Source organism: Ipomoea nil, unplaced genomic scaffold (genome assembly GCF_001879475.1).
Source record: "Ipomoea nil cultivar Tokyo-kokei standard unplaced genomic scaffold, Asagao_1.1 scaffold2036, whole genome shotgun sequence".
NCBI lineage: Eukaryota > Viridiplantae > Streptophyta > Magnoliopsida > Solanales > Convolvulaceae > Ipomoea > Ipomoea nil.
The window spans coordinates 1,823,483-1,849,194 of NW_017618464.1; the positions used below are offsets into that span (position 1 = coordinate 1,823,483).

Sequence of the window (25,712 nt, forward strand, 5' to 3'; positions counted from 1 at the left end):
CGGAAGTGTTACACCCGAGCGGTCAACAGACGAGATTCCGGACCCTCTTCCCGGGTGAACACCATAGCCAAAGAGGAGGCTAAGGAACGGAAGGAGCAGCCTGAGCCTTCCGAGGAAATAGAAGAAGTTCCCCTGTCCGAGGACCGCCCGGATAGGAAGATCAAGATTGGCCGAGCCCTCACCCCCGAGCTTCGAGTGGAAGTTTTGGCCATACTCCGGGAGTATGCTGATATCTTTGCGTGGGGGCCTGAAGACATGCCCGGGATCGATCGATCGGTCATCTGTCACAAATTGTCCGTCGATCCCTCAGCCAAGCCGGTCGTGCAGAAAACACGACACCTTTCCTCCGATCGCCGCGAATTTGTCAGAGAAGAAGTCAAAAAGATGGCGGCGATCGAGCACATCCGGCCGGTGGTCTATCCCGAGTGGGTGGCAAATATCGTTCTTGTTCCTAAGCCCCCAGCATGGAGGATGTGCATCGATTTTACGGACCTTAACAAGGCCTGTCCGCTCGACCCGTATCCTCTACCGAGCATTCACCAGATGGTCGACGAGACGGCCGGGGCCGAATTAATGAGCTTCATGGATGCCTTCAAGGGGTACCATCAGATCATGATGCACCATGAAGATGAGAGCAAGACAGCCTTCGTAACCCCGGACGGGCTGTATTGTTACCGAGTGATGCCATTCGGCCTCCGGAACGCAGGAGCGACCTACCAGAGGATGGTCAACATGCTCTTTGCCGATCTACTAGGCCGAACGATGGAAGCTTACATCGATGACATGCTGGTCAAGAGTCGGGACCGATCCGACCACACTCGGGACCTCCGGGAGTGCTTCCAGATCATGAGGAAGTACCAGCTGCGGCTGAACCCAACCAAGTGCACATTCGCGGTTCAGACCGGCAAGTTCCTCGGCTATATGATGACCAAGAGAGGAATCGAGCCTAACCCGGCCAAAGTAAAAGCGATTCTGGACATGCAACCACCTTCCACCGTTCGGGAAGTCCAGCAATTGACCGGTCGGTTGGCAGCCCTCAGCCGGTTCCTCTCCAAGCTAGCCGAGCGCGCTTTACCTTTCTTCAAGGTATTGCGGAAGGTTAATGGATTCGTCTGGGACGAAGAGTGCCGAGCGGCTTTTGATGAGCTGAAGGAATATCTCATGTCACCGATCGTGCTCTCAAAGCCTGAGCTCGGAGAAGAGCTAGACGTGTACCTCGCCGTGTCCGATCGCGCAGTAAGCGCAGTGTTGTGCCGAACCGATCCGGAAGGGGTCCAGCGACCGGTGTACTATGTAAGCCACGCGCTACATGGTCCCGAGCTCCGGTACTCCCGGCTAGAGAAGGTCGTCTACGCCTTATACATTGCCGCGAAGAAGTTGGCTCCCTACTTCCAAGGTCGAGCAATTCGCGTGTTGACCGATCAGTCGATCGGGCCAGTCCTCCGAACCGCTTCATCATCCGGCCGCCTAGTCAAGTGGGCGTTAATGTTGACCCAGTACGCGATCGAATACCGACCGAGACCGGCTATTAAAGGTCAAGCTCTTGCTGATTTCTTGGTCGAGTGCACCGCCCGGGATACCCGACCTCCCGAGGTTGCGGATCCCGAGGCCGAGTGGTGGTCGTTGGCTACTGATGGATCAAGTAGCAAGAAGGGAGCAGGAGGAGGAGTGGTGGTCACGAGCCCGGAAGGATTCAAGGTCTATTTTGCTCTCATGTACCAGTTCCACCCGACCAACAACGAAGCCGAGTACGAAGCGTTCGTTAACGGCTTACAGTGCGCTCGGGACTTGGGGGCTGAATACATCCGAGCTCAGACAGATTCCGCGCTCGTGGTCGGGCAAGTTCTCGGGGATTATGAAGTCAATGGAGAGCGTCTGCAGCTTTACCGAGATCTTGCCATGGAGAAGCTTGCTCAGTTCCGGGGGTATACCGTCCGACACATACCCCGATTAGATAATGCCGACGCAGATATTTTATCTAAATTGGCTCAAGATGCCCCGGAACACATGTCGAAGATAGCTCGGATTTTGGTGATCCCGAGACACAGCATTCATCGTCTACCGGTCAATCCAATCCAACCGGTAGAAGACAATTGGATCACCGATCTGAAGGAGTACCTCGAGCATGGTCGCCTCCCAGACGACCCACAGCGTGCTCGGAAGGCCAAGCTTAGAGCCCCAAGGTTCCAAGTTTTGGACGGTCGTCTCTACAGGCGATCGTATGGAGGCCCTCTGATGCGTTGCTTGACCGCATTTGAGGCCGATTTAGTCATGAAGGAACTACACTCGGGAATTTGCTCTTCACATCAAGGAGGCCGATCCCTGGCCCGTCGTATCATGCTGATCGGGTACTATTGGCCGTCCCTCCAGCTGGACTGTGAAAAGTTAGCTCGGGAATGTGAGACGTGCCAACTATTCGCCCGGATGCCTGGACGACCGGCAACCTTCTATCAGCCAGTCACGACCGCAATTCCTTTCGCTAGGTGGGGGGTAGACATATTGGGCCCCTTCCCTCAGCTTTCCGGTCGGAGAAAATTTGTGATCGTCGCCATCGATTACTTCTCCAAGTGGATAGAAGCCGAGCCTTTAGCCACGATCACCTCTCAGCAATGTGCTCGTTTCCTTTGGCGAAATGTGATTTCCCGCTTTGGTGTGCCCGTGCATCTCATCAGCGACAACGGCCGCCAATTTTTAAGCCAGTATTTCCAGAACTTTTTGGCCACGATCGGGACAACTCACGTTCGGTCGTCGGTGGCTTACCCGCAGGGAAACGGTCAAGTAGAGAACGCGAACCGGACGATTTTGGAAGGTCTGAAAAAGAAGTTACACTCGGCCGGTCGTAGTTGGGCCGATGAGTTGCCATATGTCTTATGGACTTATCGGACGACCCCGAGGGAAGCTACTTTGGAGACCCCTTTCGCCCTGGTTTATGGAGCTGAAGCCCGACTCCCGATCGAGGCTTGGATCCCGACCGATCGAGAGAGAACCTACAATGCGGAGGAAAACGAACATGCGATGGCTGTGGATCTCGATGCGGTCGAGGAAAAACGAGAGCTAGCCGCTCGGCGCATGGCCGAATACCAGAAGCGTGTTAAGAGTTCTAAAGACGTTCGGGTTCACCCTCGTTATTTTCAGGTTGGAGATTACGTTCTACGACGAAGGGAGGCCAGTCAACCTTTAGAGGGCGGAAAGCTAGCTCAGAACTGGGAAGGGCCATATATCGTTAGCGCGGTCATACGGCCGGGTACGTACCGGCTGGAGACGACAACCGGTCGGGTAATCGAGGGGACTTGGAATTCCGAGCACCTCGTTATGTTTAGGCATTAAGCCTATTTTTTGTAATCTTTTGACGAAGCGGGGGCTTAACCTGCGAGTAGGTCCCGGTCGTCGGTTGTAATTAAGCTTTATGGTTGTAAATATTTGTTTAACCGCCTGCGAGCGGGAAGGTTTTAATGTATATACGATCGGTGATTGTTCGACCGCTTGCATGCGGCGGCCCGGTCGGTTATTTTCTTTACCTTCAGTGCACGTAGATCAATTTATCTTCAAGCTACACCGACCGGGCGAATTTATCGACCGGTCAAGCGTGCTCCACATCGGCGGACATTCGAGTCACGCCACCGGTCGGGGAAGCCAGGAGCACACAGCATAATTCCCCGATCTGATCACCTCTTGCCCACTATTGCACTCACTCGTGCCATGAGAGCACAATAGTGTGGGGGCTGGGATAAGGGGGTATCCGTAGGCCCATCGCTCGGGAAAACTCAGCTATCAGGGGCTTACATATTTTCAAAATTTCGTCAAGGCCTGAAGATCGGGTAAACCTGATTGGGTTGGCCAATATGACGTTGACTTAAGTCCGTTGTTCGGAGATATCCCGGACGTAGAGGCTTGGGTAATCTCAAGATTTCTGACAGGCCTGGAGATCGGGTAAACCCGATCAGGTTGGGCAGTCGGACGTCGAAATCTCGAGCGTCGAGCGGGTCGAGTAATGCAGGACCGGGCCCAAAGGCCATGAGGTCAAGCAACTATGATCGGTATGCGGCTACGATCAGTGCGTGCAAATTAAAAGCAAAGGTGTAAAAGCACGAAACGAACGATGCAACTTAGCAAAAAAGGAAATTTATTAATCACGAAGAGAGTGCCCGGTACAAATTCGGGACCGGGCTCCCGATCAGCGTTTCTACAAAAAAGAAGAAGCCTATTCTACTTCTTCAATTCCCGAGCTCCGGCAGCTGCCTCCTTCCCGCTCGAAGTGGCCGTCGATGAGGCCCCAGGCTCGGCCGCCTTTTCCTTGGGAGCGAAGGGGGAGGGGACGGGGTCGGCTAGGTCCGGGGGTAAAGCCGACAGGACCAGCTGAAGATCCTCTCCGTCGAGAGCTTGCTCCAACCGGGTACGGGCCCGCTCCAGCATTTTGCGTTGCCCGGACTTGAACGCCCATCGGCCGAAGGAGACGATCAGGTCCTCTCCGACCTTAGTTCCCCGGGCCGCCGTGAGAAACGCCGAGCCCGACTCGCTGTCCTTGAAGACAGTCTGCACCAACTCGCTCGGATTATCGAGCCGGGCCTTCAGCTCTTTCGCTTCCCCGATCGCCCGTTGGGCGACTTTCTCTGCAAGGGCCTGGTCTTCCTCGCTCTTTTTCAGGCCCTTCTGGGCCTTCTCCAGCTCGGCCTGGATGTCCTTGATTTCCTTCAAGCGACGAGCGGCCGTTTTCTTGTGGTGGTCGGCTTCTTCGGCCAGCATGGCCCGACCTTGAAGGAGTTGGGCCGCGCGGGAAATCTGCAGTACAAGAAGATGTTCGGCGTTAGCCCGGTCGAAGACACTTGCATATAAAAGAGAGTTAATGGAAGAGAGCTTACCTCGGCCAGATCGTAACCAATCTTCTCGGCCACTTGGGTCGGGGTCATCTTCCCCAAATCCTCCTTAGCTGGCCCGGCGTTGCCGATCCAGGCCAGTATGGACGTAACGGCCCTCTCTCGCCCGACCGAAGGGCTCGGGCTGCGCTGTTCTCGGCGGCGCTTTATACCGCCCACCTCAGTCACGCCCTGCTCGGGCACTTTCTCTTTGCCCCGGGCGACTTCCACCCGGGTGACCAAGACGTCCGTCGGTTTAACGACGAAGCCCTCCGCCGTCGTGACGGTCGAGGTAGGTAGAGGTCGGGCCGTCGGGATCTCCTTTTCCCCGGCTGGCTTCGCCTTCGCCTTCTTCTTGCCGCCAAGGGAGATCTTGGCGGGCGGGGGAAGGGGGGCATCTTCGTCTCCGAACTCCGCCATGGCTGCAAACAAAGAAGAAAGTTAGTCAATTCGGGACGATAAAGAATATACGCTCAGAATGCTAAGGATCGGGAAAGAAGTTAGCTTCAAGCTTTTACCCTTCCTCTTGCCCCGAGCGGGCATCCGTGCGATCGTTACACCTGCCGGCTCGGGCTTGTACTTCTCGGTCTGGTCGTAGACCGGACCGGGTAGCCGGGCCGCGTCGTAGCACTGGGGCGATTTGAAGATGTGGTATTCGTAGATCTCGCCCGAGATCTTAGTCACGGCATCGATGAGGGTCGGGGTCTCGACTGGCGTGACTTGCTTTCGAAAACGCTGACTCCAAACCCTCTCGACCGGGAGGATCCACGGATCGTATTTTACGGAGAAGATCCGGTTCTTCCACCCCCGGTTGTTCCCGGGCAGCCCTTCGATCGAGCATCTATCCGCTCGGGATTGTATCATCAGAAATCCACCCCCGTACTCGGCCGCTAGCACCTTCACTTGGTAGACGAAGTTGAAGAGTTCCATGGTGCAGGCCACGTCGTGTCGACGGCAGATCTGGGGGAAGCACGCGATTATTCGATGTGCGTTCGGGCAAATCTGCCCGGGCATAACTTGGTAGTAACCCAAGAATGCTGTGAGGAGGCTGGAAAAGGGGAATGTGATCGGGGCCATTAGCGAATCGTAATGCAGCCCGATCCATTTCCCTTGGTGCCGCTCGATGATATTTCCGAGCTGTCTGCTGGTATCGAATTCGACCCGACCAGCAAGAGTTGCCGCAATTTTGCTTGCTTCTCCTTTTGTCAGCAAGCTCTTCTGGCCTTCAACGCTCTCGCTGTTGAGGAACTCGAACCCGTCCCCGCCTGGCGGCGCCGGCCCGGTCGGGTCCTCTTCGTCCCCTTCGGCCTCGTTGGCCCGGTCTCCGCCCTCAGGCTCGGTTCGAGGGTAATCCCCTATTACCCTCGTAGGCGTTTCCCTAACGCCTTCGTCCGGGAGGTTTCGTCTGCTCGTGGACGTTTCTTCGCTCCCCGACCCGCTGGAGCTCGACCCCGAGGTCCCTGACGAGCTTGATGACCCTGCTGGCTCGGGGGCTTGGTCGAGAGTGGGTTGTGGTCGTTGTTCGACCTCTGGGGAGTAGGACATGATGTCCACCTCCTCGCTGCTGTGCTCGATTGTGTCGTCATAGTCTGCGATTGAAGCATTCTGGCTATCCGAATCCGACATGTTTCTACCTAAAGGTCGGTCGAGGTTAGTACAGGATCGGGAGGTTAGCTCAAAGTTAGTCCTATCCTATTCCTACGCAAAGCTAAGAACAGAGTAAAAAGCTGAGGGATCAAGAGCTTACCGATTGCTGGTACTTTGCACGAGGGAGAGAGCTTGAAGCTTGGCTTTGCTCGACTGGTTCGTTGAACTGATGCTCGGGACTCTCTGAGGGTGCCGGTTGCTTCAGAAGATTGAGGAAAGTTTAAATGAAGGCCTCAGGGGCCTATTTATAGGAGGGCGTTTGGACGGGAAAATCATCCACTTGCGTGACACGACCAGCGCTGACTCCGAGGTGACGGTTGCAGTCGCAGAGGCCGGCAGTGGCCGACACGTGGCAAGGAGGGGAATGACAGCTGGCCGGTCCGTTTACTGGCCGACGGTTGGGCTTCTTCATCCCGGCCCATTTTTTCCCGGTCGATCAAAAAGGCCCGGGTTGGGGGGCTCTTGGTAGGGAATATCCCGATCGGCATAGTTTCACCACGACCGAGAAGCCTTTGTCCTTTTCTCTTTGTCTTTGCAGGTAACAGGTCGGGCTCCTTGTGAAGAACCCGGTCGGGGTCCGACCGGGAGTTGCCCGAACGATGATGTCAACCACCGAGCGGGAGCCCTTTGGCGAGAGAGCTGATGAAGGACACGTGGCGGCTCTCTACATCGACAGGCAGGGCACCCGGGAGGATGACACGTGGTGGCTACGTGGAGGACATGCCGAACGGCTGGAATCCTGTCCCCGGCAAAGCGGCTATAAATACCCACAGTAGCTACAGTGTAGGGGACTTTTGGACGATCGATAGGTTGTTGTTAGAGAATCCCGACCGCAGTCAATCGGCACTCAGAGCAACCAAGTAGATTGTACTTAGGGCCTCTACTGTGATCAATAAAGACATTTACTTGCTTTAGTTGGTCTTGAGTTACTTCATATCGCTTACGTATAATTAGCAGTATCATTACCTTTGCAATCAAAACTCCTTTAGCATCTTCAATGGTACAACACCCCTGAGCAATATGTATCTTATATCCTTTTTCTGACAACTGACCCATACTCAACAAATTTTGGTCTAGTTCAGGAACATAGAACACATCGGATATAAAATTTTGAGTACCATCCTTCAACTGAATAGATATTTTACCTTTTTCCAAAATTGGCACCTTTGATTTATTGCCAAATGTCACGTCAGACCGGACTGATTCATCCAGTTTAGAAAACAATTCTTTCTTCCCACGCATATGGTTACTACACCCAATATCCAAGAACCATATGTTTTTATCTGCAGAAAAACTATCACTGGCCAAAAGTAAGGTTTCAGAATTCTCACCAGACTTTTCAGCAGTATTTTCAGCAATGTTTGCTTGATTTCCACGATTGTTGTCCTCATTATACCAACAATCTACAATCTTGTGCCCATACTTGCCACAATTGTAGCAATGAAATGGAAATTTACCTTGTTTGGTATTACCTCCACCTCTTCCTTGATTGGAGTTACCACGTCCTCCTCCTTGGTTGAAGTTACCACGACCTCTTCCACTAGAACCTCCTCTTCCTCTTCCACGACCTCTACCAGATCCTCCACCTCTTTGATTAGTGCCAGTCACATTAAGGGTGACTTGGCTCTTCAAAGCTTCTTCTGCTAGTGGTTCCGATTTTGACGCAATCCTGTCAATATGACTTTCTACCATACCTTTCAGCTCTGCAATTGATAAGAGCTCGGTTTTGTGTGACTCTGTTATTGAAGCCACCACATGGTCATACTTCATCGGCATAGTTCGAAGAACTTTTTCAACCACTGCACCATCTTCAATCGTATCTCTATATAGCCTCATCTTATTCACCATATCAATAAGACGAGTGAAATACGAATCTACTGTTTCTGTAGAGGTCATCTCACAATTATCGTACAACCTTCTCAACGACTGCAACTTAGACTTCTGTGCCCGATCGACTCCTTTATGTGACACCTTTAAGATGTCCCAAGCTTGTTTTGCTGTTTGAGCACGAGCTAATTGCCCAAAAATGGAATAATGAACACCTTGGTGAATCTGACCCAAGGCCAATTTATCTCGCCGTATAGCGGCTGCATCAGCTCCTTCGGGTAGACCGGGATCAACAAAGCTCTAAAGATTTTGAGCTTGCAAATGTGTGGACATCATAATTTGCCAATAATTGTAATCGAGTTTCCCGTCCAATTTGGGACCCGTCCATACAATATTGAAATTTGCAGTCATATTTCACTACGAAAAATATCTCGGGGTTGAAAGGTTGACTGGCTCTGATACCAAATGTTAGATATATTAAATATAATATATTTAATATAATAATATTAAATATAATATAATATATCTATAATATATATATAATATATATTTGAGAAGAGAGAGAGAAGGAGAATTGAATTAACTTGATTGATATTTGAAAAAGATTGATACACAGCCTTTTTATAGTAAAGGAGAAATAATAATAAAGCTAAAAATTAGGAATGTATGCTCCATGTACTCCACATACACTAAGCCACATACTGCATACACACCACCCACTACTTAATTTAATTAACAAACTAATTAACTCTTGGTTTAACAATTATAATAATAATATTATTATAACAGAATTGCGTCCTGTTTCTGTAGATTGAGAGCCGTTGCCTACAACTTGAGCAAATACCAATTTTGGTCCCACGAGTATTAGTAAAATGACGGTTTTGATCCACATGTTTAATTTCTACCAATTTTTATACAGGACTATTGTTTTAGTACTAATTTTAATCCACGACTATTATTTTAGTATCAAAATTCATTACGTCGGTCACCCATTTATTTAAAACATCCCGAAATCTAAAAATTTTAAGGACATTTTCGTCCTTTTCAACTTATGATTCCAATTTGAGCATAAATAAATTAATTTAAGCCATAAGATCGATCTCAATTCGCAGTTCTCCTCCTCATCGTACCTTAATTTGAGGAAAAAAAACTACGAATTGAGATAAATCTTAGGACTTAGATTCTTTTATTCATGCTCAAATAGGGATCCTAATTTGAAAAGAACGAAACTACCCTTAATAATTTCATATTTTGGCATGTCTTAAACGAATGGGTGACCGGCGTGATGAATTTTGGCACTAAAACAATAGTTATGGATGAAAATTGGTACTAAAACAATAGTCGTGGATGAAAATTGGTAGGAATTAAACATGTGGACCAAAACTGTCATTTTGCTAATACTCATAAGACCAAAATTGGTATTTGCTCCTACAACTTTAACTGTAACATTATCCGAATTCGACCACGTAAGGCCGACTGAACTGGCAAATTATAACATGCTTTATATTTTACATTGTGAACCATGGTATAAAATGCTATCCAGATTATGTGTCTGCAGTTGTTAATAGATTATATACCTATAAATAAATTGAAGGTACATAACATATTAACTGCATATACAAAATTTATAAACTATATAGGCACATAATATGTTAATATGTTAACTCTGTGTGTGTGTGTGTGTGTGTATATATATATATATATATATATATATATATATATATATATATATATATATATATATATATAGGGTCCGGATCAGGTGAGGACCTAATCTTAGGTGAGGACGTGAGGACTAATTTAGAGCATTAAATCAGAATGATGTATGATTGAGATTAAAAGAAACAAATCACACGGATTAAGAAAACAAATCCCTTTAAAATATTAAAATATATAAATTTAGGGTAAATCAGTCTTATTAAAAGATGTGCATTCCTATACAAAATGTTGTGCATTCCTATACTGAGTGTTGTGCATCAATAACTTCATTGTTGTGCATTCAAATCCCGCCAAAAAATCATACAGTGAACATCCAATGTTCTACGATGCATTGAACTATGTGCTATAATGCACAACTCCCTAGCCTATAGTGCACAACTTACAACACTAGGTTGCACAATCAGCACACACGAATGCACAATCGTACTACCCAGGCATTTATACATATACACGACAATCCAAATATAGACAATATTATACTCAAAAGATCAAGCGAAAAAAAATAAAAAATACTGATTAGTTTGCAAGGGCAAACACTCAATCAATGATGAAGAAATCGCGGCTCCAAATTGCAACGGTGATGATCCAAGAAAATAGGAAACCAATTTGGCCAAGGATTATACATGCGTTCACACTTTAAAAAAATAGAAAAAGACACTATTATCCCACTTTAACAAAAAAGATCAATCCATGTCATCTCAAGAACTCAAATCTGAACCATCCAAATAAAAAAACAAACGCACAAGATTAGTCCTCACCTAAGATTAGGTCCTCACCTGATCCGGATTCTATATATATATATATATATATATATATATATATATATATATATATATATATATATATATATATATATATATATATAATATGTTGTTAATTGTAGTAGACACAATTTATTAACTAAATGTACATAATATATTAACGACATTTACATAATCTGAATATCGTTTTGGATCAAGATACACAATATAATGTGGACCCCGTTCCATGGTATAACAATTGAACCGATAGTTGTTATACTATGGACCTGTGTCCACTTGCAAGGTGGACCCTAGTCCTAAATTGTGTATTTTTAGTATTAGAATTGTAAACATCTAGAATATAAATCTTGTTTCTAAGTTTTGAGAATTTGTAAATACAATACAGGGTCATCACAAATTGTGAATTATTAAAAGGTAAATTGTGAACATTTAGTATGTAAATTGTGTATTTTTAGACCCCGGTCTACAGAATAATTTGCGTTGAACTGAGGCAGTTTATATCGTGCACCAGGGCGTGCATTGCATTGTGCGCCCTGGTGAAAAACGACGTCGTTTTGTACCTTTTTTTTTTTTTTTGGAAATTTCGCTTTTCTGTGTTTGCTGTTAACTTCTTTAAAAAAATCTCATGTTTTGAAAATGTACATAATTATATAACAAAATGTACATAATTGTATAACATAATATACATAAACTTTTAACTGTTAAAAAAATCGCATGTTCGGGTGTACATAATTATATAACAGAATACACATACATTCTGTTGCGTCGACTCCCCACACAACTTAACAAAACGATGTCGTTTTGAGAGGCGCCGGACGCACATTGCTACATGCGCCATGGTATACCGTATAACGATTGTTGAACTGAACTGTGGGCTTTCTCCGAGTTTTCTTGGCCCAATTTTCCATTGATATTGTTATTTAATTTTCAGTTTTTCAGTATTGGGCTCTTTGTTGTTGGCGTTCAACGAGTTGATTTGATTACGCTATGAGTGCTCCAAAATACCAATGAACTAGTTTATAACATGACAATTTAGCTTGTTAGAAAAAATTATTTGGTAAATTAGTTGTTTACTAGTAGCTGATTGAATGTAAAATGATATTTAAAGGTATGAATATATTATGTTATTTTAACTATTAAATATAACAAGATGATAAACTCTTATTGATAAATAATTATAAAATTTGAAAATCATCTATACTTTTTTAAGGACTTAAGTTAATTATTTTTGTTTATTTAACTCTTATTAAATTACCAGGACTATGTGGTCCAATGGTATCCGGGTTGGACTTCTATTTGGAAGATTATAAGTTCGAGCCTTAGTGGAGGCGTTATTGGTTCTTTGTGTTTTAGTAGGTTGAGAAAGTATATGAACAGATACTACAATGTAATAGAGCCAGTAACTTTCAAAAGAAAAAAAAAAAAAAAACTCTTATTAAATTATATTTTTAAAAAAAAGTATTAATTATTTTCAATTTTAATAATTTAAAATGATTTAATATAATAATAATAATAATTATTATTATTATTATTATTATTATTATTATAAAATGAATTATTATTATTATTATTATTATTATTATTATTATTATTATTATTATAAAATGACAAATCCACCACTCATTTAAAAACAAATTTCATTGATTCCAAAGGATAAAATAGTCAATATACAATTAATTCCAACCAACTGTTCAAAAAAGATACATCCATTAGCTTTTCAATTTTTGGCTTATAGGCCCAATCAGCAATTTACCAACACTTTAAAACAGCTTATTGGTGGGTCAAACAGCTAAACTTTGTCAAATCAACTAAAACTTGGTTGATCAGTCAATAACCAAACACCCCCTAGTCTTTGATAATAAGTTAGTGGGATGTAAGCCATGTTAGGATGGATTTCAAGTGGGGGTTGGGGGAGGGGGGGAATTTTTAGGGGAACAAAGTACACGCGCACAGACACACATATAATCAAGATAAAAATCTATAATGAATGAACTAAATATCCATAATGAATGAACTAAATATCCAGCATGAATGAAAAAAAAATCAGTTTCGATTCACGTCTAAATATCCATAATCAATGAACTAAAATTCCAGAATCTATAAACTAAAATTCTAGAATGAATGAACAACATAATGTTGTTGAGGGGAATCGAAACTGATTTTTTTTTAAGTGGGATGCCGTTTTTAATAAAACGACGTCATTTTTGCATTCATGGTGCATACGGATGCACAGCATAACGATCCGTAGTTTATAGCTCAATAACACCTCTACTCCCTCAAATGAGAAGTCACAAGTTTGAATTCCCGTAGGGTATTGAATAGTACTTTAAAAAAAAAAAAAGAAAAAAAAAAAAGAAACAAGATGTTATAAATGTATACATGTTCAACATTTCAATTCAAATTTGGAAGTTACTAAACAAATGAATATTTACCTTATATGTAGATAGTATGAATAATAATGCTAAAAAAATACATTTTCTATTTTTTCAGGAGTTAATTGCATTGACATTTATGTCTATTAAGTTATAAGTGTTAATACTTGGTTTTCAAAAAAAAAAAAAAAAAAAGTGTTAATTCTTTTTTCCTTTTTGGTCCTAGATTTATATTTGTCATTTCACTTTTAGGCTCTGTTTGGCAAATTTAGTTGAAAAGCTATAAGCTAGGAGCTGAAAGCTGAAAAGGAGCTGAAAGCTGAAAAGCTATAAGTTCGGAGCTGAAAATTGAAGAGTTGTTAAGCTAGCTGTTATGATTGAAAGTGTTTGGTAAAATTAGCTTTTTGGTAAGCTGATAAATGTAAAAAGACTAAAAAGGACATCTTCATAAAATTTAAATTAGTTTGTTTACATATTAAAATTTAACATTTTGTCTTTAAAAAAAATAACATTTTAAATAAAACTATTAGCATAATCATGATCTAGCATCTCATAATGAAGTAGCAATATTGTTGCAAATCTAATAATAATAATAATAATAATAATAATAATAATAATAATAATAATATTTGCAGTGAAAGTTGCGTATAAAGGAGAACAGAAAATGGTTTTAATTGGGAATGATAAATTATGTCATTTCTTTAAAATAATTAGGATAAAAATAGAAAAAAAAAAAAAGTTAGAAAGCTAGGAGTTTATTTTGAAACGCTACCTAAGGTAGTGTTCCAAAATAAGCTCTTACTTTAAGCTAGGAGCTTATTTTGGGAACATTACCAAACAGAGCTTATAGCTTATTAGTAGCTTAAAATAAGCTATAAGCTCTGCCAAAGCCTTAGTCTATTTTTTTATTTTTTTTTATCAAAACATCCTCGTTGATCCTAACATTATTTTGACATGACCATTTTTGTCATCTGTCAACAAATTTATTTAAATGACATTAAAATTGACATTATTAACCGCTAAAATTCTCAAAATCCCCTTTTATCTTCTTGGTAAAAGAACAATACAAAGAACATCTTCAAAAAATCATATACACTGATCATTTATTCATTGATAGCATAAATAATACATAATTCATTCATAGCATAATGAAGAAAAATTGTTACCAATACATAAGTCTACTGCAAATGAGGGTTTTGAGTGGTTAATAACGTCATTTTTTTAATGTCATTTAAACACATTTGTTGACGGATGACCAAAAATGATAATGTCATAATAATGTTAGGACCAATGGGAATGTTTTGAAAAAAAAAAAAAAAAACTAACTGGGCGTTTGGTTGAAGGGAATTTAAATTTCCTTCCCACTTAATTCCCACCTAATTCCAAAGGCCACAAAATTTCATTGTTTGGTTGAAAGGAATTGCAATTCCCTTATTTTCATGGAATTAAAATCCCGTGCCCCTCCCCCCCCCCCCCCCCCTCCCCCACCCCTGAGATTTTAGGATGAAAAAAAGATAATGATATGTCAAAATTACCCATCGCTTTTTCAACCTAAAATTAATGTCTGACAACAACAGTGGACATTTTGGACTTTATACTACTTATTCTCTTTCAATTCCCATGTATACCAAACATTGGAATTGAAATTCCCACTAATTCTATTCCTATAAACCAAACACTAGAATTTAAATTCCACTTTATTCCCAGTAATTTATCTCCCATAGAATTGCAATTCTTTTCCCATGTAATTCCCCCTCTGCAACCAAACACCCTGTAAAAGTGAAATGACATATATAAGTTTAGGACCAAAAAAAAAAAATTACTCGGTAACACTTAAAACTGAATAGACCAAATCGTCATTGTATTTAACGTCATTTAAATGATTTTGTTGACCGATCACTAAAACCGATCATGTCACAAAGACCAAATAAAATAAACTAACATCTATATAGCTGCTAGGATGAAAACTCTTCCATACACAACATTTGAAATTCCGCAACTCATCCTTCTTGTCAGTTTGTCACCAAAATTCCAGATGACATGGTCAAAAAATCTTTAACAAATTGATAACTCACAAAAATTGACAAAAACGAAACTTCCATGACTCAATTTTTTGTACGCACCTATTTGTGTACTTCCTAGTGTACATAAACATAAAACATTGAACGACTCAATTCAACATTCAGACTCAGTGCCGTGCCAAATACTGCCAGTCCACTTAACAAATGCTTTTTATTGTCTCCGGTCATGACTATTTAAAGCCATGTTTATACTATCTATACGTCCCAATACTTTTCCTTTTTTTTTTTCCCCCATAATTTATAAGTAAATTCACATGCCAGAATTCCAGTAATGCGTACACATTCTGCACTACTATAATCCATATCGATCACAAAACCTCATGACTACTCCACCGCCGTCTCCGGCCTCGGCCATGGCTGCGAAAGAGCAAGTACGGCCATTGGCCAGCCACCGCTACCTCCACGTTGACGTTGAAAACGATGACTTTTCCTTGGAGGTGAAGAAGACGCGCCACCGCCACCACGGGAAATGCATCAAGTGCTGCGGCTGCTGCACCGCGGTACTACTAGTCGTGGCGGTGGCTATAATCGTGCTAGCAACCACCGTTTTCCACGTCAAAGATCCGACCATAAAGATGAACACCATTACGATTGAGGGTCTAAGTTTTCTCAGAGCCGGAAACTTAAACCCCAGTGTTAATAATAATCTAACTCTTGTGTCGGAGGTGTCGGTGAAAAACCCAAACGCGGCGTCGTTCAAGTTCGACGAAGCGGCGACGAGTTTGTTCTACGACGGGAAAGTGGTCGGGGAGGCTAAGATTCCGGCGGGGAATGCCAGGGCTAGACGGACGCTGCAACTGAACGTAACGGTGGATGTTATGGTGGAGAAATTATTGGAAGTGCCACGGCTGAAAAGTGATTTGGTCACGGGCGAGTTGCCCGTTGCTATTTATACCACAATCCACGGTAAGGTTAATCTTTTGAGGATAGTGAAGAAGAGTGCTACCCTCAAAATGAACTGTACCATGTCGTTTAATATATTAAGACAGGATATTGAGAATCTTCATTGCCTTAGAGACATCTCTCTCTAGTAGATTCTCAAATAGTTATATGCTAAATTGGTGGTGTTACTTTTTTCATCATACGTATATTGTACGGAGTAATATTTTGTGAATATTTAAAATTAAGATACAGAAAATATTCAAATTAGTCTATATTGTGTGCTCTGGAGTATAATGTTAGCAAAGAAATTTTAATACTTCGCAACTCTTTTGGATTAATCAACCCATTGGGCTGTGTTTCAAAGTAAAATATACGGAGTTATTAACTTGTTTGAATTGATCAATCAATTGAATTGTGTTTTGATGTTCAACCACAGCAAAGTAAAGTTATTATCTTTTATTATTATTATTATTATTATTATTATTATTTAGATTAGATTGGTAAATCAATTAAACTATGTTCACCATGCGCATGGTTTATGGTGGACCATTTCCAGATTATGTATATACAGTTAACATATTATATACATTCAACTAAATATACATAATTTAAATGTCATTTTAGATCAATGTCTACAATGCAATATATACAGTTAACATATTATATACATTCAACTAAATATACATAATTTAAATGTCATTTTAGATCAATGTCTACAATGCAAAGTGGAACATGGTCCATGGTAAATTTGGAATAATATTATTATAGATGAATTGAGAATAGAAAAAGCAACTTAAGAGCCCAAATTCCGAATATAAACAAAAATAGGAAGCCCAAGAACAAAAGCGGAACACAAAAGAAGTAAGGCAAAAAAATTTGTTCCCACTTTCCCCCTTTTTTGACCACTAAAGACGGCGTTCTTTAAATTTGTATATACTTTGTCGGACCAGTTTCTTGTGATGCAGTCTGAGCAAATTCCATGTGGTATTACTAAAATTTTATTCCATTCTGTTAAATTTATAACTTAAATAATATATTCACAATGCATATTCGCAACAAGGATGATATTCTGATGGCTAATGCTAAAGATAGTACAAATGATGAGAATGCAGACTTTGATAAATTCTTGGAGATGGTCATCAAACTCATCATCATGATCACACAACTATGGTACACGGTACATCAATCTACAAACTGCTAAGATACTAAAAGCAATTTTTTTACAAAGATCAAAACACATCTGATAATAGACTATTCATAATTTCATTCACCTATGCAATTTAGCGTTGAATCTCTTCCATCAATCGCAGCCTGAAAGAGACCATCATCTTCCGTTTTTTTTTTTTTTTTTTTTTTTTTTTTTTCTAAATGCGAGTGATACTGCATCTTCTACACTAATCTTAGCCACTGCGGAGTAGTGTTTGATTAATTAGTTGCTAATCCTTGTTGCGCTATGGCTTCCTTCCTAGAACAAGAAAAGGTTTGGCTCATCGCGATAGTATGAATCTAGAAGTATGCAGAGATTAAGAAAATGAATAGTTAATGATGAGAAGGGATGGAGTAAAAGAATTTTGATTTTTTTTTTTTTACGGTTAGTTAATTACCTCTGGAAGCGTTGAACGATCTCTTGCAATGTAAAATGGCGCCTTGGATTCCATCGTGTTGCTCGATCAGTGAGTCGTCGCGTCGCTGAGATGACGACACCGGGGACGCCGCCGCCGCCGCTGCTGCTGAGGACGCCGATCGGCTTTTCATGAGGTTTTTCGGTACGACTCTCAGTCCGGCGGGTAAGTTCCCCTGTTTCTGACTCTTGGCGTTGTTCAGTACCGCTGCTTTCTCGGACAAGTCCGTTGGTTCCGTTTCCGCTTTTTCCGCCGTAGACTGCGGCGGTGGCGAATGAGTTGTTGCGGCGGCCGCTGTTCCGCCTCCGGGAAAGCTCAAGTGACCTGAGAACCCCAATTTATCGCTGTACCGCTTTGAGACGCGAATGTACAAAGGCTTCACCAGTTTCAAATATTTTTGAATCGTTTCTTTGGGAAACTTCCTCTCCTCTGACGATGAACTCGAGTTCAGGTGTGATTCTAAGGTGTTCGGCTTCTGCTCGGCCTTGCCATTGTTATTGCCTTTTGAACTACTCTCTCGTGTAAACAGCGACTTGATTTTCACTTCTTCAACCTTCAATTTCACGGTGAACGACTTCTTCTCGGCTCGAATTTGAGCCTCCTCGTCTTTCTCATTCCTGGAGGCTTTACGCTTCGGACACGGCTTTGATTTCGGCTCCGATTTCTCAGGGCTCCGGTGCGCATTTGCTTTCGGCTTCTTCAATTTCAACATCATAACTCTGAATTTGGTGGCCGATTTCAGGAAAGACACCGGAAACTTGGAGTTCGCTTCCGACGCCGTTAGCGTCAACGACGCATGCTCAACCGGCACAAGGCGGCCTTTGAAGAAGAGATCGTCACGAGGCGAGAGCGAAGCGTTTGCGTCAGAGCGGTCAACGTTGGAGGCAGAGGAGGGGGAGAACGTCAACTTCAACTCACCTTCTTCATTCTCATCGTCCGAGTCATCGGAGTCGCCTCCGTCGTCTATTTCGGAATGTTGCGCATCAACAGTCTTATCTTCATTCTCTCCGGCACCAGTTTGAGCTTTGGCGTCTCCGTCCTCATCTTCCGGAACGGTGAATTCCAAATCAAAGAAGGGGCCGTCCTCGGTGTCGGAATCGAAGTCGGAGTCCGAGTCAGTGAAGTGAGGACTAACGGTGGTGACGATAGTTGTAGCACCGGCGGTAGAGGAGTCCGTGGAACGAGAAGAGAATCCGGCGTCGGCAGCAGAAAATGTGTTGCCTCCACCACCGCCGCGCCAGTACTTGAGCAAGCTGAAAGCCTCCATTGTTGAAAGAGAGAGTATATACTAAAAGAGAGGGTTTATCATTAGATTTAAAGCAGGAAGGGGTTGAGAGACAGAAACAGAGCTTTTAGGTGGGATACTTTGTATAATGGAGAGCCTGCTTAATGGAGGTTGGGAAAGATTGAATTATAATGGGTCAGGCTATTTCTCTTTTGAGTAATACGGAGTACTGTATACTCCCAATTTTAAAAATATTTTTCACTAATCTTTCAATAGGACATGTTTTAGTTGATTTATAATAAAATATAGTTAGTCGGGGTTATTGACTTGGTAATTACAAAGTTTCAAATTCAATTATTAGTGAAAGTTTTTTTTTTTTTTTCTATTCTCGTATTAAGTTGATCAATTATGAACAATCTATATTGCTTTATCTCATTATGATATTCTACATTCAACCGTCACAAGGCGTGCTTCATCCACAATACACCTTTGACTAACGATTACCCATAAATCAAAGAATAAAATAAAGTAATAGTAGGACAACTCAACTAAGTTAACTTGACATTTGACTTAGTAAGCACCTTCGAACGACAACTATTATAGTCATGAATACACACAAATTTTGTTCCTAGTGAAATCATAACACACTTAACAGGAGTTCTATATCCAATAATACACATTGTATAGTTTTTTGAGCTTAGCAAATATTTTTAGTCTATTGATGTAAATGATTTTGACTTGTTGTATAGAACTCTTTTCTTATTGATATATCATATATTTGTATCATCATTTCGATAAGTAAAGTACTAAAACACACACACACACACTGTTTTCCTTCTCTTTTTTTTTTTTTTAATTTCTCGTTTTAAATATTGAATTAATATTCAATTCATTAACAGAGTTTATATGAACATAATTTGAAAAAATATAAGGGTAAAATAAGCTCTTAATTTATTACTTTTTTATAACACTTAAAGGTATCAAATTAAACATGAAAAGTATTTTTTAAAAAAAAAAAATTAAAAAAAAAAAAAAAAAAAAAAAAAAAAAAAAACTCAATATGATACTAAGTTTGCTATTTTTAATATCCTTACACATTGACAATTTGAAAAAATAAAAGTTTTAAATATTGTTGATGCAAAGCCACTGGATGAGAACAATGATAATATTGTCCGCCCGGCTTAGCTCAAAGGTTCAGTAGACAGTATTTGAGAGAAGATCAATGTTTGAACTTCAGTGGTAGGGAGTGGGGATTATGCCCAAAGTGGATAGATCCCTTGTGTGTACCGACCTTTAATCCTGTCTACTGAGTCATTGAGTCACTGTGATTTACCCCCTCTCAAATATTCAGTCGGCCGGGGTTGGGGGTTCAACCTTTTCGGAGAAGAATAATGGTAATATAGACATTGTAAGTCCCTAGATAATTCTATTCCTAGTTCATTTTTAAAAATTCAATCAACATATTCATAAAATTAATAAGTTAATGGGAAAATTGTAATTTATGCCCCTTACAAATATACCAATTACCAATGTCACCTTTGAATTATTAGTGGTGTAAATGTTGCTCATCAATTTTCAAAACGTGACATATATTGTCTCTCCCCTAATAGGGAGAAGGAGAAACATTGTTGTCAGCTGAAGGAGAACAAATGAAGAAAGAAAAATAGAGGAAAAAACCGTGATTTTCGAATAGGGAAAACGACAAGTAGCCACATTTACACGGCAAATTATATTGTGCACCAGGGTGCACAATGCATTGTGCACCCTGGCCTAAAGTGACGTCGTTTTGTATTTTTTTCGTGTGTCTGCTGTTAACCCCTTAAAATAAAAAATTCATATTTCGAATGTACAGAATTGTATAATAGAAAACACAGAATTTTATACTTGAAAACACATAATTTTATACTTGAAAACATCGAATTTTATACCTGAAAACACAGAATTTTTACAACTGAAAATTCCCATGTTTCGAATGTACAGAATTATATAATGGAAAACATAAAATTTTATACCTTAAAACACAGAATTTTATAACTGAAATTTTTCATGCTTCGAATGTACAGAATTATATAATAGAAAACACAAAATTTTATACCTGAAAATACATAATCTTTTTTAAAAGGATAAAAATTCCCTGTTTCGAATGTACAGAATTTTATACCAGAAAAAACAGAATTTTATAACAGAATATAAAACGACGTCATTTTGGGAGGCGTGGGGTGCATATTGCTATGTGCGCCCTGGTGCACGGTATAACGATTGCATTTACACCACTAATAATTTCGGGAAGAGGCAATATATGTCACGTTTTGAAAATTGAAGGACAACATTTACCCCACTAATAATTCAGGAGTAACATTGATAATTGACATATTTGTGAGGGACATAAATTACAATTTTCTCTAAGTTAATTATAAATAATTCATTTACCAAACATTTCCTTACCAACCACTAATATTACGTGCTGGTCAAAAATAATAACATAATCCACTATCAACTTGATGTGGATAAAATAACAATGTATTGATACGTGTAGGTTACAATAGAGTTACAGATAGACCGATCGTATATGATGACCGGGATCCTCTCTAATCTAGTAAGTAGCCTAATCCAAAAGTTCTCTTCTCTAGCATTTAATGCAGTATTTATAAGGGTCCTAGGGAGTAGCGCCCGGTCCCCCGGCATGTCGGACACGTGGCGCGCATGCACCGGGTGGAGGAGAGGCAGGCATGCGACCGTACACGTGGCGCGAGGCTTCTGCTGCTGTCAGGCTCACATCCCGGGCGGCCATACATCCCGTTCTCCGGTCAAGCGCCCGGGGGCCTTCCGGAGGCGCCCCTGCTAGGGGACCGGTCGGGCAAACGGGCAAGTGCCCGTTTGTGTACACGACCGGGCACGACGGCCGGGTCAGAAGGGCGACCCGTATGGCCGGTGTATATTCCCCGAAACGGGAGATCACGTTGCGCCACAGGAACCTGGCGCACTGCTGCGACGTGATGGTCGCCAGGGGTTCTGCCTCGACCCATTTCGAGAAGTAGTCGATCGCTACAATGATGAACCTCTTTCTACTGGCCACCCGGGTGAACGGGCCGACTATGTCGACGCCCCACCTAGCGAAAGGGATGGCCGTGCTGACGGGCTGGTAAAAGGTGGCCGGTCGACCTGGAACTTTGGCGAAGACTTGGCTTGCCTCGCATTCCCGGGCCACCCTCTTGCAATCGAGTTGTATTGATGGCCAGTAGTACCCTATGAGCATTATCCTTCTTGCCAAAGCCTTGTCGCCGTGGTGCGCCGAGCAAATCCCTGAGTGGAGCTCGGTCATTACTAGATCGGCCTCGAATCCGTTCAGGCACCTCATCAGCGGGCCGCCGTATGATCGCCGGTACAGGCGGCCATCCATCACACGGAAGCGGGGCGCTCTCAGCTTAACCTTTCTGGCTCTTTCTGTGTCGTCGGGAAGACGGCCGTCGGTTAAGTATTGCATCAGGTCTGTGATCCAATTTTCTTCCGTTGGGGCTACCGGGGCGACTTTCAGGGCGTCAATGGCGGCATGGGTCATTTCTTCAATACGGGCTATTCTGGAAATGTGTTCGGGGGCTTCTTGGGCGAGCTTGGATAGGACGTCCGCGTCCACATTATCCGCCCGGGGGACGTGCTCGACCGTGTGGCCTTCGAACTCCGCAAGAATCGCCAACGCCTTGTTCCTATACTGCACCAGCCGGTCTCCATTTGCTTCGAAGTTTCCCAGAACTTGCCCGACCACCAAAGCGGAGTCCGTTCTAGCTCGGACGTATTGTGCGCCGAGCTTCTTGACATACCGAAGGCCGGCGATGAACTCTTCGTACTCAGCTTCGTTGTTGGTGGGGGAGAAAGAAAAGATCAGGGCGTGGTACAACTTGAACCCCTCTGGGCTAGTGATTACTACACCTCCGCCCGCTCCTTTCTTGTTGCTTGAGCCGTCAGTTGCCAGTTCCTACCACGTGTCGTCCAGGCCCGGCTGTGTCGTCGTGTTGGCTTCCCTGGCCGTACATTCCACTACGAAGTCTGCCAGCGCCTGGCCTTTGATCGCCGGTCGGGGTTTGTACTCTAGGGCGAACTGCGTTAGCATTAAAGCCCACTTGACTAGTCGGCCAGATGAGCTGGAGCTCCGGATGACAGACCCGATGGGTTGGTCGGTGAGTACTCGGACTGTTCGGCCTTGAAAGTACGGGGTGAGTTTTTTGGCAGCCATGTATTGGGCAAACACGACCTTTTCCAACCTGGAGTACCTCGTTTCCGCCCCGTTCAGGGCATGGCTGACTAATACACTGGTCTCTGGATGTTGTTCTCGTCAGTTCGGCAAAGGACCGCGCTGACCGCTCTGTCGGACGCCCCCAAGTAGACGTCCAGGTCTTCACCGGGCTCCGATTTTGATAGCACGACCGGGGACATGAGATACTCCTTTAGCTGCTCGAACGCATCCTGGCATTCTTGATCCCACTTGAAGGCGTTTATCTTCCTCAGCGTTTTGAAGAAGGGCAACGCACGCTCAGCGAGTTTAGAGAGGAAACAGCTGAGTGCGGCTAGTCTTCCGGTCAGCTGCTGTACCTCCCGGACCGTAGCGGGGGGTTGCATGTCCAAGATCGCCTTGACCTTGGCCGGGTTCGGTTCGATGCCCCTTTTTGTCATCATGAAGCCTAAAAACTTCCCGGTCTGCACCGCGAACGTGCATTTGGCCGGGTTGAGCCTCATCCGATGGTGACGCAGAATTCCGAAACATGACTGGAGGTCGCCGGCGTGGTCTTCCCGGCTGAGACTCTTGACGAGCATGTCATCTATGTAGGCCTCCATGGTCTTGCCGAGCAGGTCTTCGAATAGCATGTTGATCATCCTCTGGTAGGTAGCCCCGGCATTGCGCAGGCCGAAGGGCATCACCTTGTAGCAATACAGGCCGTCCGGTGTGACGAAGGATGTTTTCGCCTCGTCTTCTTCTGCCATCATGATCTGGTGGTAACCTTTAAAGGCGTCCATGAAACTCATAAGTTCAGATCCCGCGGTCTCGTCAACCATCTGGTGGATGCTCGGCAGGGGGTAAGGGTCAAGCGGGCACGCCCGGTTGAGGTCTGTGTAGTCGATGCACATGCGCCACGCCGGCGGTTTAGGTACCAGAACCATGTTGGCTACCCAGTCCGGGTAGGAGACCCCCCTGATATGCCCGATTGAACTCAGCGTTTTGACCTCCTGCCGGACGAAATCTCTTCTGTCGATCGATAGATGTCGCTGCTTCTGTTTGACCGGCCGTACGGCGGGGTCCACCGTCAAGCGGTGGCATATCGTGGACCGGGATATTCCGGGCATGTCTTGTGGTCCCCAGGCAAAAATGTCAGCATACTCCCTCAGGACCTCTACGATTGAACTTCTCAGGTCGGCCGGTAGGGCTGCGCCTATTCGGACGGTCCTCTCGGGAAACTGGTCCGATAACCGAATTTCTTCGACCTCCTCCGCTGGCTCGGGCTGCTCCCTAGCCGAGGCTTTGTTCTCGTTTGCTATGGCATTAACTCTGGACGAATTGCCTTCACTCCTTTAGACTGCCTTGACGTAGCACTTCCGGGCTAACCGGATGTCGCCCCTCAGCACGCCAACCCCGGCCGGCGTTTGGAACTTCATACACAGGTGTGGCATCGAGATGATCGCTCCGATTTGCGCGATCCCCGGTCGGCCCAAGATCACGTTGTGGACGCAGGCGAGGTTTACCACGATGAATTCCATGTCTGCTTTTGACACCCTGGGGTAGGTTCCTACCTCGACAGGCAATCGGATCATACCTTCCGGTTCGATAGTGGCCCCCGTGAAGCCAGATAACTGGGTGCGGACCGGTGTCAGCTTCTTCTCGTCCAGCTTCAACTTCTTGAAAACGTCTAAGTACAGGACGTTTACGCTACTGCCGGTGTCTACCATTACTCTTCGAACGTCCACGCTGCTTATGTCGAGCGTGACAATCAGGGCTTCGGTCCCATGGTCAGGATTTCGGGGCAGGTCATCGTCCGTGAAGGCGATGGGTTCGGCTTTTGACCGCTTTTCCGGTCGAGCTTCATCCACTAGTCCGACGTGTAGGCTTTGGCACCACCTATGCCTCTCCTCTGTGCTATCGCCGCCCTCTGGGCCGCCGAAAATCACGTGTATCACCTGCTTGGAGCCACTGGGGCGGGACTCGCCTTCGGGATCCTGGTTCTTGTCCTTCTTGTCCTGGCCGGATCGTTTGAAGAACTTCTTCCATCTCTTCCCCTTGTCCTTCTTCTCGGTGAACTGGGTCAGCTCACCCTCCTTCAGGAGGTCTTCGATCACCTCCTTCAGGACCCGACACTCGTCCGTGGTGTGCCCCCGGTTGCGGTGGTACGCACAGAACTTGGAGGTGTCCCGGCCGTCACGCCCGGGCTCGGGTAGCTGGATCAGATTGCAACCCTGGGCATAATCGAGGACCTCTGTTACCGGGCGGGTGAGCCTGGACAGGTCCCGGGGGGCCTGTTGACGGTCTCCGCGCTTCTGGTCGGGACGAGTGTCTCGCCGGGTGGATCCCGTCTCTTGGCGTCGCTTTGCGGAATTTGCCTCCATTGCGTTCGCGTAGTCGGTGACTCTGCAAAGGGCTTCGTCATACAACTGTGGCGGGTGGACTATGAAGTCCTGATACAGGGTCCCCGCTCGGAGGGAGTAATGTAGGACGTTGATGGCTGTCCTGTCGTCCAT

General features: G+C 44.0%; 3 protein-coding genes across 4 annotated transcripts; 1 reads left to right on the forward strand and 2 right to left on the reverse strand.

Moving 5' to 3' along the window:
• Positions 1–15,613: 15,613 nt before the first annotated feature.
• Positions 15,614–16,291, forward strand: LOC109147761 (late embryogenesis abundant protein At1g64065-like). The gene has a single exon (XM_019295419.1). It carries the CDS (start codon positions 15,614–15,616, stop codon positions 16,289–16,291), a length of 678 nt encoding a protein of 225 aa, XP_019150964.1.
• Positions 16,292–17,240: 949 nt separating this feature from the next.
• Positions 17,241–19,206, reverse strand: LOC109147669 (probable membrane-associated kinase regulator 2). 2 transcript variants are annotated; one of them, XM_019295295.1, is made up of 2 exons: positions 17,747–19,206; positions 17,241–17,607 (listed from the first exon to the last, which is right to left on the reverse strand). In XM_019295295.1, the coding sequence occupies exons 1-2, from the start codon at positions 19,029–19,031 to the stop codon at positions 17,594–17,596; spliced, it is 1,299 nt and encodes a 432-aa protein (XP_019150840.1). In that variant the 5' UTR covers positions 19,032–19,206; the 3' UTR covers positions 17,241–17,593. The 2 variants fall into 2 exon arrangements, with proteins under 2 accessions (XP_019150840.1, XP_019150839.1); XM_019295294.1 differs by having other exon boundaries at positions 17,241–17,648; positions 17,747–19,204.
• Positions 19,207–24,551: 5,345 nt separating this feature from the next.
• On the reverse strand, positions 24,552–25,712 carry LOC109147762. Its single transcript, XM_019295420.1, has one exon. The coding sequence runs from the start codon at positions 25,710–25,712 to the stop codon at positions 24,552–24,554; it is 1,161 nt and encodes a 386-aa protein (XP_019150965.1).